Here is a 17,985-nt window from a genome sequence, read left to right on the forward strand (position 1 = left end):
TTTGCGAGAGAGAAGAGCAGACAAATAAGTCACTCGCAACTCGACAACGACAAATCCCTAAACTCTCTCCCCCTTTGGCATCGAGACACCAAAAAGGGAAAGAGTGCTGCTACGGCCACACGTTGCATAACTGAAGATCTCCAGCATCACATCCCCGTGAGATCATCTGCTCCTCCGTCATCGGGAGGGGGCTGCTCAGTGTCTGAGTCTGTCCATGGGCAGTGCTGCTGAACCCACTCCTCCTCATTTGTGATCTTGTCATTAGAACCGCTGGCAACTGTTGAACCTAACTGACGCATGAGCTCCTTGTGACGGCTCCTGGCCTTCTTCTCAGACACATGAGCCATGTACTGTCCATGAGACTCCATGCAGAAAAGTTTCTTCATTTTGCGCTTGAGCTTCTTTGCCCATGAGGGATCCACTCCAGAGGGCTCATAATCATCAGCAGCAGCAGCATCAGCCTCTGTCTCATCGTCACCAGCTCCAGATGGAATCCCAGACCTCGGAACCAATGTGCCCCAGTTCTCCTTCTTCCTCAGACGCTTGATCTCATGAGGAATCAACTCGCTAGTCTCTAGCACAACATTAGGATAAGTGTGCATCCAAGCCTTCTCAATAAGAAACATGAGAAAAGGCGTATAGATGGGGCAGCGCTGAGAGATAGCTATGACAAGCTCAGACCATATTACATGAGAAATATCAAAGGATTCTCCAGTGTTTTCTTCCTTCTCACGCTGGCAGAAAAGAAGCATGTCCACGAGAAAGGAGTGAACCATATCCAAGTTCCCAATGCGAGGGAAGAGAGTCTCTCTGAAGATGCGATGAAGTATGTCCAGAAAGGCAGACAACTCATAGGTCTCCTTCTGGGTCTCGGGGTGAATCTTCAAAGTATAGTATTGCCAGATAGATTGCTTGTGAGTGGAAGTTGGATTGCGGTGAGGGAGAAAGCCAACTGGGTTCTCAAGCCCTTGATCTTCAATCCCAAGTAACTCCATGAATGCCTTCCATTTGACAAAGAGAAGCTTGCCATTGGTCATCCAAGTCAGAGTTCTTTCCTCATCCATTCCAAGATGGACCGTGGCATAGAACTGAGCCACCAAATCTGCATCAAAGTCCTTGTTGAACTACATGACCCTGAGAATGTTCAGCTGAGTACACATCTATAGAGCTTCACCAAAATAGGCAGGGTCCTTCTCCATATAGCCAGTGTCGATGGTGCGAACATCAACATAGAGATTCTTCTTTGCTTTGATCACATCAAAGTAGATTGCCCACTGAAAACGGTTCCAGAGGACGGTTGACAAGATTGGACTCTTGATCTTGCTCATAGGGATTGCGCCGACGCTTCTCCCAGAATTCCTTGGCAGTCATCTCAGTCACGGACTTGGGCTTCGGCTTGGGCTTCTTTGCAATACTCTTGGTAGCCTGTTGAGACGAAGTTGGTGGAACACTTGAAGAAGCAGCCGCTGCCTTAGAGGTGTGATAGCGCTTTGAAGTAGAACGCCCGGGGTTGACACAGCGGACATGTTGCTCGGAAGGGCCATCACCTGAAACCAAATACACGGACACAAGAAACAGCAGAGGACGAGCATAAGCCACAAGAAAAATCAACATGAACCGATATTTGGTACGAGTACGGTGGAAGTTGGCATCCAACGGTAGTACTACACGAGCAGCGGTAGTACCGCTCCAAGGGAGTGGTAGTACCGCTCCAGGCGGGGGAACGGTGTTGGGGAACATAGTAATTTCAAAAAATTCCTACGCACACACAGGATCATGGTGATGCATAGAAACGAGAGGGGAGAGTGTGTCCACGTACCCTCGTAGACCGAAAGCGGAAGCGTTATGACAACGCGGTTGATGTAGTCGTACGTCTTCACGATCCGACCGATCCAAGTACCAAACGTACGGCACCTCCGAGTTCAGCACACGTTCAGCTCGATGACGTCCCACGAACTCCGATCCAGCAGAGCTTTGCGGTAGAGTTCCGTCAGCACGACGGCGTGATGACAGTGTTGATGATGCTACCGACGCAGGGCTTCGCCTAAGCACCGCTACAATATTACCGAGGTGGAATATGGCGGAGGGGGCACCGCACACGGCTAAGAGATCAATGATCAATTGTTGTGTCTAGAGGTGCCCCCTGCTCCCGTATATAAAGGAGGGAGGAATAGGCCGGCCCTAGAGGGGGCGCGCCAAGTGTGGGGAGTCCTACTAGGACTCCCAAGTCCTAGTAGGACTCCCTTTTCCTTCCCGGAGTAGGAGAGAAGGAAAGAGGGGGAGGGGGAGAAGGAAAAGGGGGCTGCACCCCTTGTCCAATTCGGACTAGAGGGGGGCGCGCGCCTCCTTCCTTTTGGCCTCTCTCCTCTATTCCCGTATGGCCCAATAAGGCCTGATACTTCTCCCGGTGAATTCCCGTAACTCCCCGGTACTCCGAAAATACCTGAATCACTCGGAACCTTTTCGATATCCGAATATAGTCATCCAATATATCGATCTTTACGTCTCGACCATTTCGAGACTCCTCGTCATGTACCCGATCTCATCTGGGACTCCGAACTACCTTTGGTACATCAAAAATACATAAACTCATAATACAAATCGTCACAGAACTTTAAGCGTGCGGACCCTACGGGTTCGAGAACTATGTAGACATGACCGAGACACGTCTCCGATCAATAACCAATAGTGGAACCTGGATGCTCATATTTGCTCCCACATATTCTACGAAGATCTTTATCGGTCAAACCGCATAACAACATACGTCGTTCCCTTTGTCATCGGTATGTTACTTGCCCGAGATTCGATCGTCGATATCTCAATACCTAGTTCAATCTTGTTACCGACAAGTCTCTTTACTCGTTCCGTAATACATCATCCCGCAACTAACTCATTAGTTACAATGCTTGCAAGGCTTATAGTGATGTGCATTACCGAGTGGGCCCATAGATACCTCTCCGACAATCGGATTGACAAATCCTAATCTCGAAATACGCCAACCCAACAAGTACCTTCGGAGACACCTGTAGAGCCCCTTTATAATCACCCAGTTACGTTGTGACGTTTGGTAGCACACAAAGTGTTCCTCCGATAAACAAGAGTTGCATAATCTCATAGTCATAAGAACACGTATAACTCATGAAGAAAGCAATAGCAACATACTAAACGATCAAGTGCTAAGCTAACAGAATGGGTCAAGTCAATCACATCATTCTCCTAATGATGTGATCCCGTTAATCAAATGACAACTCATGTCTATGGTTAGGAAACTTAACCATCTTTGATTAATGAGCTATTCAAGTAGGGGCATACTAGTGACACTATGTTTGCCTATGTATTCACACATGTATTATGTTTCCGGTTAATACAATTCTAGCATGAATAATAAACATTTATCATGAAATAAAGAAATAAATAATAACTTTATTATTGCGTCTAGGGCATATTTCCTTCAAACGGTGGTTCCCTACTGCCGTGGCCAAATCCGGCACTACCGGGATGCCGAATTCAAAAATAGGCCTACCAAATATCAATCCAAATAGTCTAGAAGCCTTCACCATCCTACTCAAGCTTCGATTTGGCCAAAAATTGATGAATGCAAAGCCTATTGCCCCTAAAGACTAGATTTGAAACCTAGAAGCAAAGAGAAAGGGATCGGAGGCAATACCAACATCCATGGCAAGAGGAAGGGGTGGGTAGAAACCTTGCTCAATACTTCTCCAAAGATTAGTGTTAACATGATTCAAATAACGTTTAAAGTGGTAGACCCAAGAATCAAAATCCTTATTTTTCACAATCTTAGGAGGAGGACCAACATGATTCAAGTGAGTGGAGGGAACCGGTCCTCCATAAATAAGTGGAGGTTCAACATAGGCAAAGATGCCATTTCCACTTCTTCCACTAGATAAAGGAACTTTGTCACTAGTAGCTTCCCCCTTGTCGGAGTTAGCATCTGTCACCTTGTTAGTGGGCTCACCCACTTTCATAGGTGCGGTGGATAATTTAAGGCCTTCTAAAAACTTATTGAACATGCTTTCAACCTCGGTCATCATGGAGGTTTTCAATGTGTCCAAAGCCACATTGAACTCCTATCGTGAGACTGAGGTCCCCCATCGGCCGTAGACGAGGACGGAATCACACAGGTGTGCTCGTCCCCATCGTCTACGGTGTCAACCATACTCTTCGGACGGTAAAGTCCTTAATAAAGAGACGAGGCTCTGATACCAATTTAAAGGATCAATAAGTTGACTAGGGGGGGTGAATAGGAAACTAACAGTTTTTAGCTTTTCTTTACCAATTTAAACTTCACATCAAAGTATATGCAACTAGGTGAGCAACCTATATGATGCAACAACAACAAGTACACAAGCATGCTAGGGATACAACACAATATAAGCTTGCACAAGTAAAGGTAATAGATAACCAAAAGTGGAGCCGGTGAAGACGAGGATGTGTTACCGAAGTTCCTTCCCTTTCAGAGGAAGTACGTCTCCGTTGGAGCGGTGTGGATGCACAATGCTTCACAAGAAGCCACTAGGGCCACCGTATTCTCCTCACACCCTCACACAATGCGAGATGTCGTGATTCCACTATTGGTGCCCTTGGAGGCGGCGACCGAACCTTTACAAACAAGGTTGGGGCTATCTCCACAACTCAATTGGAGGTTCCCAAAGATACCACAGAGCTTCACTACAATGGAATATGGCTCCGAGGTGATCTCAACTGTCTAGGATGTTCAAACACCCAAGAGTAACAACATCCGCGAAGGATTAGTGGGGGGAATCAAATTTATCTTGGTAGAAGTATAGATCTGGGCCTTATCAACCAATCCCTAAAGAATCAACAAGTTTGATTGGCTAGGGAGAGAGATCGGGCGAAAATGAGCTTTGGAGCAACAATGGAGCTTGGAGGAAAAGAGGTAGGTCAACTTGAAGAAGAAGACCTCCTTATATAGTGGGGGAACCAATCCAACCGTTACCCCCTTCTTCAGCCCGCACGGAGCGGTACTACCGTCAGTCGCAGCGGTAGTACCGCGACCACCAGCGGTACTACCGCATAGACTGGGCGTAGTAGAAGCAGAGGGAGAACGAGAGAAAGAGAGGGGGTATGGGCGGCACTAGTAGCGGTGGTAGCCGCGGTACTACCGCTTATAGGCGGTACTACCGCTGCTACTGCCGCTACTACTTCCGCACAAACCGACACGAGAAAATGCATCCTCGAATCAAAGCGGTAGCGTTGCCGAACTAGGACGGTACTGCCGCCATTGCCCCGAAGCGGTACTACCGCTGTAGGACAGCGGTACTGCCGCTTAAGGACCATGGGCGGTACTACCGCTCTGGCGGCGGTACTACCGCTTTCTCCTCCCAGTGTCCACTTTTGTTAAAACAGCAACCTCCGAGGAGAGGAAAGGAGCTGAGGGTGCAAAGAGGACGTGTATGTATTGATTCCACCCTAGCCTTTCCAATGCGGACCCCCTCTTGATAGTACAGTGTCTCCTATGACTCAAGTCCACCAAACAGAAAACGAAGGAGACTACACCGTCTTCACATAAAGCTCCGAGGGGGAAGTATCGTCTCGTGCCAAAGAATGAATCTCTGAAATACTCAACGCAAACGATTAGTCCGAAATAACATTGTCATCAATCACCAAAACTACTTAGAGGGAAATATGCCCTAACACACTCCAACCATATACTTTTCTTATTCCTACGTTTTCAAAATCCTACGAATCAAAGAGGCCCTTAGAGTTGGGCAGAAACAACAGAAACAGAGGGTAGAATGGCCTGTTTTGTTTGGGCTGAATCGATTGACTCGGTCAGTTTAGTTTTTTCTGTCGACCGACTCTACCCCCTGCTCCTCCTCCCCCCGAATCGCAAATCCTGTCCAAAACCGCCCATGGGCTAATTGGTTCAGTTTTGACAAATTTAAGGGGTGATTTAACCAATTTTAGAGTTCACGGGGTTTGATCCATCGATGAACGTGTGTCAATAGTTGGGCCCGATTCTAGTGCACCTACTACACACACACACACAATAAACATACACAACCAGCTCCCCCAATTTTTTTGACGGAGCTACGGCGGGCTTACGCCGGTCTGAACCATTTTCATTATCATAATTAAGACCGAGATACAAACACAATAGCTACACACGTGTAGCACCCAACACTACAGACAAGAAGGGATAAGGAACAACAGAGAAGAAACCAGGAAACAAGCTACGACAAGTGGCCAACAACAAGAATTTAGCACCCATCACCACTAAGCTAACCGAGAAGAGCAGGAGCTAGCATTGTTGGATCAGTTGAAAGGAGATTCGTTGCCGAGAAGACGTAGATAAGAAGTCACCCGCTGCCCTGCGATCACTCGCACCTTGAAGAGCTATGAAGTCGGAGCTACCATCGAAGGGCATCCCATTGCCTAGCCACGTCACGACAGAGACAGACACTGAACGTGCCAAAGGGCAATGCTCCTCCGAGACAACCCCTGCACCTCCTCTGGGCCACACCATGACCACATTCACAAATAGAGGGAGCCAGAGCACTATGCAAAGCAACAAAACCTCACGCGCCGTCGAAGGGCACCGAACACCGAGACCTCACCGTCGCCACGAGCCCCCAAGAGAGGTCAACCAACAACACCAGGATGACCAAGGCACCAGTCGCCGCCACAGATCACTTCCACCGCCACCACCGAGCATTCCAACCACCCAATAACCTCTACTACCTAGATATCAAGCGACCAACAGTGGATTTCGTGGATCCAAAAAACAATGCCCCCAAGGGGGAGAACGACATCGAGATGCCATCGTTGTCCGAACCAATAAAGGATCTAAGGCTCTCGCCCAGAGCACACGAATGAGCAGGCGGCAGCAGCTCCCCAATGACCCTTCAAGAAGGGAAGCGGCGCTCAAAGGCGTCGCCGTCATCGTTGCCGACAAGGTTGGCACAAGGCTTTCGCCTGAAGCATCTCCATCCTGGTCGTCTCCGCAGATGCCAGCGCTTGATTCCATCAACACAAGACCACCCCATCCTCATGCCATTCACGGCGAGCGTCCCGGCCGGGTCCAGCAACTAACTACGAAGACACAGCCGCCCACCTCGAGCATCCGCACAAAAGGAGTTAGAGCAACCTTGGCTACCACTAGCACCCGACCTCCCACCGCGGCCACACACCTCCACCACCGCCACATCAAGCCCCACCGGCAGCATCCACCACCGACCCCCCGACCGTGGCCACATGGAAAACCGCCGCCCAAACAAGCTGCTGCCATAGACCGGATCTTGACACGATGAAGCCTCACAAACCAAGCACCGCATCTCACCTTCTACACGGCACGCCTCACCGTCGAGCATCTCCGCCCCGCCATCATCCTCCGGACACGGCCACTAGGAGCACCGGCTGAGCGAGCGAGTCGCTGCACAAGGGGAGCCAGATCTAGGCATGGAGCTCCCCAAGATTGACGCGGCTGACCCGAACCACCGCCGCCCATGCCACCGAGCCGCTCGCGCCGCCTCTCTGCATGCCATAGCCAAGTTCTTCAGCCTGCAACAAATTTATTTTCCCAAATAATTAGAACACCAACTAATCGGATGCATAAATTTCAAAAAGAGGTGCTTGAGTTTACCAATTCATGCCTGCTACGAGCATAACTCTTGATGCCAGCTACACTTAGCAATGACAACTCCGAATAAACCTACTTCTTGGCTCGCTGGGACGAGCCGCCTACTTCCCCAGAGGGCCTCATGTTTTCTCCGCGCGTCTTACTTCATTTGGACGGCAAACAGACCTTGATTGATGAGTTCCAACGATCTGGCTTTAAAGAAGAAGAATTCCTGCACCTGTCCATGCAATACAAAAAGGGCGTCCCGTGGTAGTGTTGTTGAACCGCTAATAGCAAAATTCACTCCGTTACTGTAATTAGAACCCAATGCCTTCAGATAAGGGCTCAGATAGCTTATGTTTAAGCTTTCACCTGGATATATATTTTGGTCATTAATGGACCCACTATTAGTAAGGCCAACAACCATACTCAATAATGAGATTAAAAGTGCTTCTCATGAACATGTACGCGAGTCAGATTAGATGCGCAAAACACACCAGCAGCAAAGTATTAACTCCGATAAAAGTTGTCGTCTTATTAGACATTAACTTGTATAATATTCAAGGTGAAACTTTGAACATCAATTTATGTACAGACATGTAGCATCACATAAAATAATTATACAGTACATTATAAGAATATGTTTCATGATAACTCTAGTAATACCAATGTGATGTTTTTATACTAGTGTTTATCAGAAAGATAACACATTTGAGCCCCAAGTGAAAAAAAATTAATAGTTAGGAAAGCAAAAAATTTAAGCAGTATACTTCTCTTCAGATAGGGCCCCAAACTAAGGTTTCTTCTTAAATTTTAAAAGCACACATAAGATCAAAAAAAATTACACACATGGGCCACTTTTTTTATTTGAAAACGGGGAATCTTATGACTCAATCCATTAACTAAGAAAAAGATAGTTGCCCGGTTAATTAGCAAAAAACCGGGTGAAAACCGTCACCACCTGTTGATCAGTCACCCACAAGATACGACACACACACACCACCGCTAGAGAACCTTGTCGAGGAAGCACATTCTGTCATCCTCGCCACTTCTTCCCAAGCGAACCTTGTCGAGGAAGCACATTCTGTCATCCTCACCACTTCTCCCCAAGCAAGCGACTACGACTTCATTGTATGCGCCCTCTGACCAAGCCCACACCACCAAGGCCGCAAGAAGGCACATGAAGATCCATGCCAGGCAACCAGCCACCAGTGTTGGTGACAGCACAGCTCTGACTCTAAGGTAAAGATACGAACGACAACAAGGCCGGCGTCATGAAAGACTACCGAACAGACCACCTACCGCTCATCATCATCACCCGGACTCTTCCACCGCAGCTCCGACTTCACCGCAACAAACAACCTGAGGTAATGCCACGAACACACCTAGAGTCGACTACCGTAACCACCACCGCAACCCCGACATCATGTAGATTTTTTTCAATAAATTCTACATGACGATAATCGCGTACTTCTGTGTTCCTCAACGTAGTCGCATAGTCCAGAATAAAGGCAATTAGAAGAGTGGCATTCTTATAATAGCCAAAAATAATGGTAGAAGATCAGTTGGCTTCAGGACTAGTTGGACACTAGCGGGTAGTGCGCGGCGGCACGTTGCGCCACATAGAGCGATAAGCTATTTAGCTAATTTCGTAATATTTGGTAAGTTGTCCTAAGACTTTATTTATGGCAAAGGTTCATAAAAAGAGAGTGATGAGGTTTTCTTTTCCAAGGTTTAGAGGGTGCTTGGATCCAAGGGACTTATTTTAATCTGACTAAAAATAGTCTCTTTAAGAGGCTAAAGTTCCAAGCACCTTTGACTAAAGAGGGGCTAAAACTAGTCTTGAGGCTAAAACTTTTTAGTCAGGGGTACCCCTACTAAAATATGGATTAGTCCTCTCTCTCCTCATTTAATTCCTCTCCTTTAACATAGGCGAGTTCTGGGTTGGAGGGTTTGGAAGATAATAAATGCTCGTTAACTTGATTTTAGTCTCTTTAGTATTTGAATCCAAGCATGGGTGAGGCTGGCAAGTTTTAGTCCCACTACTTTTAGTCATAGATGTTTCTACATATGCATTTACTGAATGGATCAGCTCTGTCCAGAATTACCCTGTCCAGAGTATATTGCACTCGGTCAGGAGGACACTTAGTGAACCTTCCATAGTTTTTTATATAATAAGCTAAACATAGTTTATCTATGTCACACTTAATTATAAGCTGAACCTTTAACGGCAAACATCTAACATCTATACCCTTTATACCTCATAGAGAAGCTAGTCATACATATGCATAATTGGCAATGCACAAATTCGTGTCAGATATTGTATCTTTCCCAGCAAAGATTCAGCAATTGCGAATAAAACATCTTTAGAAAGATATAGTATCATACTTCCAGGGAAAATCTTAAAGAATATCAAAAAAGGAGCATATTGTTCATATCTTTTGCACCAGCTAGCTTATAATACAGAATCAAACGCCAAATTGCCTGAATCAAGTGTTTTTTTTGCGAACCCTTGAATCAAGTTCTTAATGTGAAGGGATTTCTCCTGAAGAGACACCTTGCTGCTTATAACCTGCATTTATCTCAATCTTAATATTGAATCCAAACATGCACTTAACCTACTTCCTCTGTTCCTAAATATAAGTCTTTTTAGAACTACAACATATGAATGTATGTAGACATATTTTAAAGTATAGATTCACTCATTTTGTTTCGTATGTAGTCACTTGTTAAAATCTCTAAAAGGACTTATATTTGGGAACGGAGGGAGTAGATGTTGATACTTGTGTTTTAGTTCATATATGTATATATCTCTACTCATATAAAAAACCGAGTTGGTGATGATGGTGTGCCTGCCATCCTGCAATATAGACCGTCCGATCTATATCTGATGAATAGAAAACAAACTATGACAACTTTGCAAAAAGATACCCGCACCCCGCTCCACATTTGCAGATAAGGCCTTCCCTCGTTCATCTTCGTCTCCCACAAGATAAACAGCTCGTATAAATGCATCTTGATGTTCCGTGCAACGCATGGGCCTCTTGCTAGTGTAGACCAAAGCTCGTCCGTGATGTCCTCCTCGCCCTCGCCGTCCCCGTCTACCAGGTCGAGTGCGCCGACGACGACTCTGCCTCGGAGACCAGTCGCGCCCGAAATTGAACGGCCGAGGAGGGGGCGGAGCCCGAGCGCCCCGGCCGTGCAGCCGTGCCCCACCGCGTCGGCAACGGCGTGGCACTCCATGGAGAGACGACGGTGTCCGTTGTGGTTGGCCGTGACCCGTGAGTAGGGAGTGCGCCATGGACGACGGGAACTCAATGGGGACTAGGCCGACCGGCCGAGCGTGGATCCTGCTCCCCTCCCGCGAGGCCCTCGGCGTTGACGTCCTCCTCGCCGTGGCCCTCGCCACCTTCAGCACCAGGTCGAGTCGCCCGCCCGTCGCGACAGAGGTGGAGCCGCCGAGGAGCGGGGGTAGCCCAAGCCCAAGCGTCCAAGCCGTGCCCTGTCGCGTCGGCGACGTTGTGGCACTCCTTGGAGAGACGAGGGCGTCCGCTGTGGCTAGCCGCGACGTCGGCGTGTGCCACGAACGGGCGCCCGGCGAGGACGGGCCTGATCGCGGATCCTACTCCCGCGTGGTCCACGGGGTTGACGCCCTCCTTGCCGTGGTCGAGCGCACAGACGATGACGACTCCACGGGGGGACGTTGCGCTGGAGCCGCCGACCGCACAGGTTGAGCTGGCGGAGTCCGAGCGCCCCGGGCGTGTGGCTGTGCTCCGCCACGTCGGAAATGGTCGTGGCACTCGGTGCAGACACGCCCCTTCCGCTGTTGTTGGCGGCGATGAGGGAGGGGCGCCCGCCGAGGAGAGGCCCCGCTGTGGGGGTGGCGGATCCCGCTCGTGCCATCTGTGTGACTACGGCGATAGGAATGGCGCGCCACGGTCTGAGTTCCACCGAAGAAGCACATCAGAGATGGGGCGGCGAGGTTGGAGGGATAGGTTGTGTATGCAGCTGGGTTTCACGTACCTGCGGAAAAGAAAAGAATGGCTATCTCCAGCGCCGGGGGCGTTCGCCAGCAGTGGCAGATGCATCTCACGTGCTCACCGCTTGCCCCGGTGGCAGCGCCGTCCGGCTACTCAGCCCACCCGCCCTCCGATTGATTGGGTGTTCCTTCAATCCTCCTCATGTGCACCACAGCGCGCGGCTTTGTCAGCCAGTAGCGCCGGCACCTTACGACCGTCCCGTGCTCTGCACGCACACCCCTCTTCTTGCATCTTTCTCGCCTCCTTGCCATGGACCAGAGCTCGTCTTCTGTTGGCGACAGGAGACTCCTTATTTATACAGGAGAAAAGGCGGTGAGACCATAGACTAGATGGATCCACGAACGATCTCGAGAGACATCCGCGCCACAACACCGCCGCTAGACGCGTGAATAGTGAGCACCCAGCTATAACTTACCGCAATCGTGCAAAATAATAAAACACGGTAAATATATGCCGCACACGTGCGTTTTGTTTTGCAAGCGGCGCAAAAAAAATTAAAAAGGGAATGCAACACGAGGACTTCTGGTATGATCGCATCGAACATGTTACCCCCGTCTCCATCCCTTATCCTTGCCCCTCCCAGCTCCACTATGAAGACGATTATACATTGCTTTGGCCGCTCCCTCTCAACTATGGAGACGAGTTTACCACGATTTCCACCCCTCCCTCTCAACCGCACAAGTGCACGCTTGCCGCGCCACAACGCCGCCGCTAGACGCGTGAATCGTGAGCACCCAGCTATAACTTGCCGCAATCGTGCAAAATAATAAAACACGGTAAAAATATGCCAATGATTGTACATTGCTTTGGCCGCTCCCTCTCAACTACGGAGACGAGTTTACCACGGTTTCCACCCCTCCCTCTCAACCGCACCAGTGCACGCTTGCCGCGCCACAACGCCGCCATTAGACGCGTGAATAGTGAGCACCCAGCTATAACTTACCGCAATCGTGCAAAATAATAAAACACGGTAAATATATGCCGCACACGTGTGTTTTGTTTTGCAAGCAGGGCAAAATAAAATAAAAAGGGAATGCAACACGAGGACTTCCCAGGAGGTCATCCATCCTAGTACTACTCTCGCCCAAGCACGCACAACGGCGGGCACGGAGGACCAGTGGTAGCCATAGTTGGTATCGGTTCTAAGCGCAGCGGCAGGGCTAGGCACGTATAAGCCGCTCGGCATGAGCGGCCGACAGCGCGCGTCTGCGGAAGGAGGTTCTCCTCGCCGCCGTAGCCACTCGACGCAGTCCATACCTCATGGACATTGGTGAGTCCCTTGGAACATCTCCGTCGTCGTTGCCTGTTTCCTGTAAAAACAGCTGAATTTGGCTTATCAGCTGGCTTCTAGGAATGTCCCTGTCGTGCTCGTTGATTATTCCGTACAAGAACCACGAAGTGTGTAAGCTCGCTCGGATTTGACTTGTCCTGTGTGCTCGGGAAGTTCACCCGGAGCGAGCACAGCCGGTCGGTCAGCTGGCGCCGTGGCGGGAGCTCCTGCTGCTCCTCACTGGGAATAGCACCATGTCCTCAGGTGGCGGCCCGCGGAGGGCAGTTGGACCTACAGCTGAGATGCACCCCAAGCACAAGGCCTTGGAACATCCAGATGCTCCTACACACTACAAGGTTTGCCTCCTCGTCACGTCTTAATGTGCTTCCTTTCATTTTCAACTGCCATCCAGCGTCCTACAGATTGTAATTTTTTTTGTAGCAATCGTTTTGTTATGTATGTGCTCCAGTGTCTACTCTTCCCTCGTTGCGAATCCTAGTAAACTCTGTGTGTTTCCATTTATACATGCCCGATCTGGAGCTTGACCGGTACATGGTAAATTTTGATAGACATGATTGGTTAAAGTTTGCCATGTGTATCTCTGATTTCTTATACAAGTTTGCCATGTTGTCTATAACACATGGAAAAATTCTGAAAATGTTAGTAGTAGGCCATTTAATAATTAAGAGAAATGTTCTGAATAACATGGTAATTTTTTTGGAAAATCATATGGAAAAATTCAGAATTTTTTGTCTGCTCAAACAATGACATTTTTTAGAGAAATTTTCATTTGCGGACATAACATTTTTGTAAAGTCACATGACACATGTTTGACACATTATCATGGCAAAATTCATAAAAGTCGCTTACTCAAACATGACATATTAGGTAGTGACCTTGCCATGACCCTAGCATGTAGACCATGTCAAATTTGTTTAACATCCCATGGCAGTCTTATTTCTTCAAATAGCATGGCAAATTTACTGTGTTTACAATCAAATAAGCACAAGAAGACAAATTCAGATTGCTACAGAGAAGACATGATGCTTAATGGAAAATTTATTTGAGTTGATAGACATGATGCTTATTGGAAAATTTATTTGAGTCGATGGAATCGCATCCGCTGTTAGCTTTCACATTACCTTACATATTCCAGCCAACAGAGATTCTATTTGTCAACATTATGCAAAAAAGAAAAAAAAACCACAGCTATCTATCCATCTAGTGACGCACAACCACTGTGTGTTTAGTTTCTTTTGTTGGCCTTTAGCACAATATACTGGTAGAAGTTAACAGAAGAACATTTAGTGACTGGGAAAGCTTCTGGTCCTTCACTCACTCACCATTTGGAATGAGAGTTATGAACTTAGTTTTTAATATTTATTGGCCCATCTAATTTGAATAAACTGCAATTAATTTGAAGTAAAATTAGTAGAAAGTAACTGTGTATATAAAAGATAAACATGAACAATATAAACAATTGGTTTGGATCCTAACTAATGACAAAGTGATCATCTCAGCCTCAGGGTTCAAATGTGGGTATTTCTGCATCAGAACCATTTGCTGCCTAATATAGAAGACTGGGCATTGTATTACTGTAGGTATGCTCCTCTTTCTTCTCCAGATACTTGATGCAGCTCCCCACTTCAGATTTGACATGCAAATAGTGGTGGCGAGCCTTCTCTTTCTCTTAATTCCTTGTCCCTCTCTATGCAAACAAGTAAACCAGTCGAAAACACAAGAAGCAAACCTGATCAAAATGGGCTTTCCAAAATACGTCTGCATGCATTTTTTATTATTGAAAAAGGATAACAGGGCGTACGTTTGACTTGCCATGAGAGCATCTAGATATCTTTTCAGATTACTACTTGCTAGTGCAACTGGTTATACCTTTTGTTTCATTATGCTCCCAAAAGATGAAGTAAAACCTTCATGGCATTTTGGCAGAAGCACTACAGGATGCCTGTCTTTATTGTTTATCTCTCCCATAGAATTAGTCCATTAGAACAACAATGTAAATCAAGATCACTGATTCTCATGGACAAAGTATTTGGGAGACTACAAAACTATTATTATTTTGCTTCTAAAGTGAAACCAAAATATACCTTAGCTTTAGGCCCTCTTCATTTAGCTTCTTGTCAAGGATATCATAAAATTGGAGGCAAATCAAGAGACATGCCATCGACGTAAGTGTAAAAGAACAAAAAAGGAATAAATGACAAACCAAACAGAAAGTTAAATAAACAATACATAGCACGTCCACCATCATGAAGTAAACAGGACACCTTCCTGCCGGCAAGAGTGAGCTTTGTCTGGATCCAAATAAGATGGAGAAATCAGAGGACCTGCAAATAACCACAACAAACAATAAAAACAAGAAATCACAAAACAACACCAACACACTGAAACCAGATTAAGAGATAAATAGGAACATCAGGATCTACTATTCTAGAGCCTAGGGGTATATAAAAAAGAATCCTGGCAAATAACAAGAACAAAAAGAAGCATGCTAAATACCCACCAAACGATGAATATACATGTCATTTCCCATGGCGGTCGTTCCTCGTGTCGCCGCCACGCCTCATCAACCCTCGAACCTAAAAACACACAACATCATGAACACAATCAAAAACACTACAAAAAAATCAGCAAACCAAACCCTACAAATGAAAGAACAATACTCACCAAGATTAGAACCACCCTCAACAGCCAACCTCCCATCAGAAGCACCAACGGAAGAAGAAGAGCCCAAGGACGTCGAAGGAACGCGCTGAGAACCATGTGCAACAACAAGAACCATAACAGAGACCAAGCAAACAAGAAGTACACAGGAGAGAAGAACACAAAAAGAAGCTACTTATAGGCAAGCAAAGAAGGACCTAGAACACAAATGTGTGCAAACGTGAAACTACAAACATGCAAACGTGGACACATGCATGCATGCATGAGCCATGCAGCAGCACACGCACACCAGCCCATACAACAGCCCATGCAGCTAATATATTTTTCTCACATGAGACAAAATCAGCCCATGCTATCAAACCATCTTTTCACATGGTACACATGAGACAAGAGAAGCCCATGCACCTCTAGAAGAAACAGGCACAACCCAAGTGATCAACCACTTTAGGAAAGCCACCGTGCACACGTGTCGCTCAGTCAGTAGGAGTAAAAAAAATCGAAAAAACCAGAAAAATCGAACCCATACGGGCCTAGTATTCTTAGTATGTGCAAAAGTTCCCTATGTTAGAAAAAAAAGTATGCCTTTGGTAACAGACTCACATCCTCAGCCGTTGGATTTCAGATAACAGGACAGATTGATCCATCACATGATTTGTCGGCACATAAAGGTTGTGAGTATCTGAAGTTGTGAACAATAATATTATCTCCATCAATAATGAAGACTGGAGTAGACCTCACTGAATGCATGAGTGCCACCAGTTGGTGCTCTAGCATTGAATGCTGACATGAAAAGTCCGAGACAGAGTTTGGACGCACCGATGCACCGACGCACGCCATTAACTGAAGGAGGAGACATATTCGCAAAAAAAAAATACTGAAGGAGGAGACAGACAGAGACAGAGGGGGCAGCGGGCCTCCCGTGTGGCCGTGTCAAAGATTAAGGAGAACGGCTGGGCTTTGAATTGATCATGGATATCCTCCGGTTCAAAAGTACAAGGGGTTTGAAATTGAATGAAGAGATGGAGGGAGGGACCAACTAATGCAGCAGATAACAAAACTGTTGGTTAGCTACTGTAAGTAGTGCTCCGGTGGATAAGTTATTTCAGGTTGAGAACCGTGCCATGCCTGCCTACCATCATGTGCGCAAGACGGAATAAATATTTTGCTACTGTACAATGCTACGCAGTTCCCCTCTGGAATGAAGGATATTTCACTGGAAATACGACCAAGTGCACCGTTCTATACGGAATCTGACTTGGAAAAATTGCAGCATACTGGAGTTCGACATTTCACTCAAGCTCTGGCTTCACGCTAATGGGATTCAGCTGACGGTCAATCCGTCAGTGTCAGTGTCGGCGAGCGCTGTGTTTCCACTTGAGAAGTTTACCACGGTGCTTTTTTATTTACCGTACGCCGCGCACAAATCTACCCGTTGCACAGTGTCGACAAGCACGGGTTTGTTTGTTCGACGAGGGAAGCGACAGAAAAAGCGGAATCTCGGGATAGAATAATACTCTGGTTTGGGTCGGGGGGATCGGGAATGGAACTCACAGAGGAAGTCGATGACGAGCCGGCCGTCGCAGAAGCGGCCGGTGGGGTGGTGGAAGAAGGCGCGGCCCTCCGGCGGCGCGATGTGCCACCCCTTGGCAGCCGGGCCGCCCGTGTCGGAGTTGGAGTCGCCGAAGTTGAACACCACCGGCCGCGCGCCGGGGCGGCAGCTGAACCCGGCCCGCGCCGGCGACGGCCAGAGCGCCAGCGCCAGCGCGAGGGCTGGCCGTAGCGCGCTGCCGCCTGCTGCTGCTGCTGCTGCCGCCGACATTGACGACCTTGGACCTCTGTCTCTGTCTACAGCATGTGCCGGGGAGGCCCTGTCGTGTCCCTCTCGCTTTTCTTTCTATCTCTCGCGAGCCCCGAGTAACGGATTGTGTGAGGTCATGCGCCGTATATATGTGCTCATCGTGGTGGGGCTGCGATGATGCCACGAGCCCACGACCATGCTGAGACTTGGGCCGGGTCGGCCAGCAAGCCTCGGGCCGCGCCGGCCTCGGGCCAGACGGCCCGCTCAGCCACGACTGTCGCCGTGGTCGGGTGGTTTCCGTTCGAACAGCGAAGGCGCTGGACGTCGTGTGCCGCATCGACGTCGTGTGCCGCTGGACGTCGTTTGGATTATTTTGTTTCTTTTTTTGGTGTTCTTTGTTTCTTTTGGTTTTCATACTAAATTTTTTGTATATGTCAACGATATTTTGTTAATAAATTCTTAAACATTTTTAATACTTGATCAACATTTTTGCTTTACATATTTTACATTTTTGAAATGCTTTCTTAACATTTTTCAAATACAAGATTAAAATTTTCGAATACATGGTGAATATTTTAAAGATACACAATATTAA

General features: G+C 47.5%; 1 protein-coding gene and 1 long non-coding RNA gene across 2 annotated transcripts; both read right to left on the reverse strand.

Moving 5' to 3' along the window:
• Positions 1 to 7,760: 7,760 nt before the first annotated feature.
• Positions 7,761 to 17,497, reverse strand: LOC123077088 (GDSL esterase/lipase LIP-4-like). Its single transcript, XM_044499304.1, has 2 exons — positions 17,144 to 17,497; positions 7,761 to 7,972 (listed from the first exon to the last, which is right to left on the reverse strand). The coding sequence occupies exons 1-2, from the start codon at positions 17,409 to 17,411 to the stop codon at positions 7,761 to 7,763; spliced, it is 480 nt and encodes a 159-aa protein (XP_044355239.1). The 5' UTR covers positions 17,412 to 17,497.
• LOC123106750 (uncharacterized) lies at positions 14,912 to 17,125 on the reverse strand. Its single transcript, XR_006451464.1, has 3 exons — positions 15,596 to 17,125; positions 15,432 to 15,507; positions 14,912 to 15,255 (listed from the first exon to the last, which is right to left on the reverse strand). It is a non-coding gene; the product is annotated as an uncharacterized lncRNA (long non-coding RNA).
• Positions 17,498 to 17,985: the final 488 nt, after the last annotated feature.

This window comes from Triticum aestivum, chromosome 1B (assembly GCF_018294505.1).
Source record: "Triticum aestivum cultivar Chinese Spring chromosome 1B, IWGSC CS RefSeq v2.1, whole genome shotgun sequence".
NCBI lineage: Eukaryota > Viridiplantae > Streptophyta > Magnoliopsida > Poales > Poaceae > Triticum > Triticum aestivum.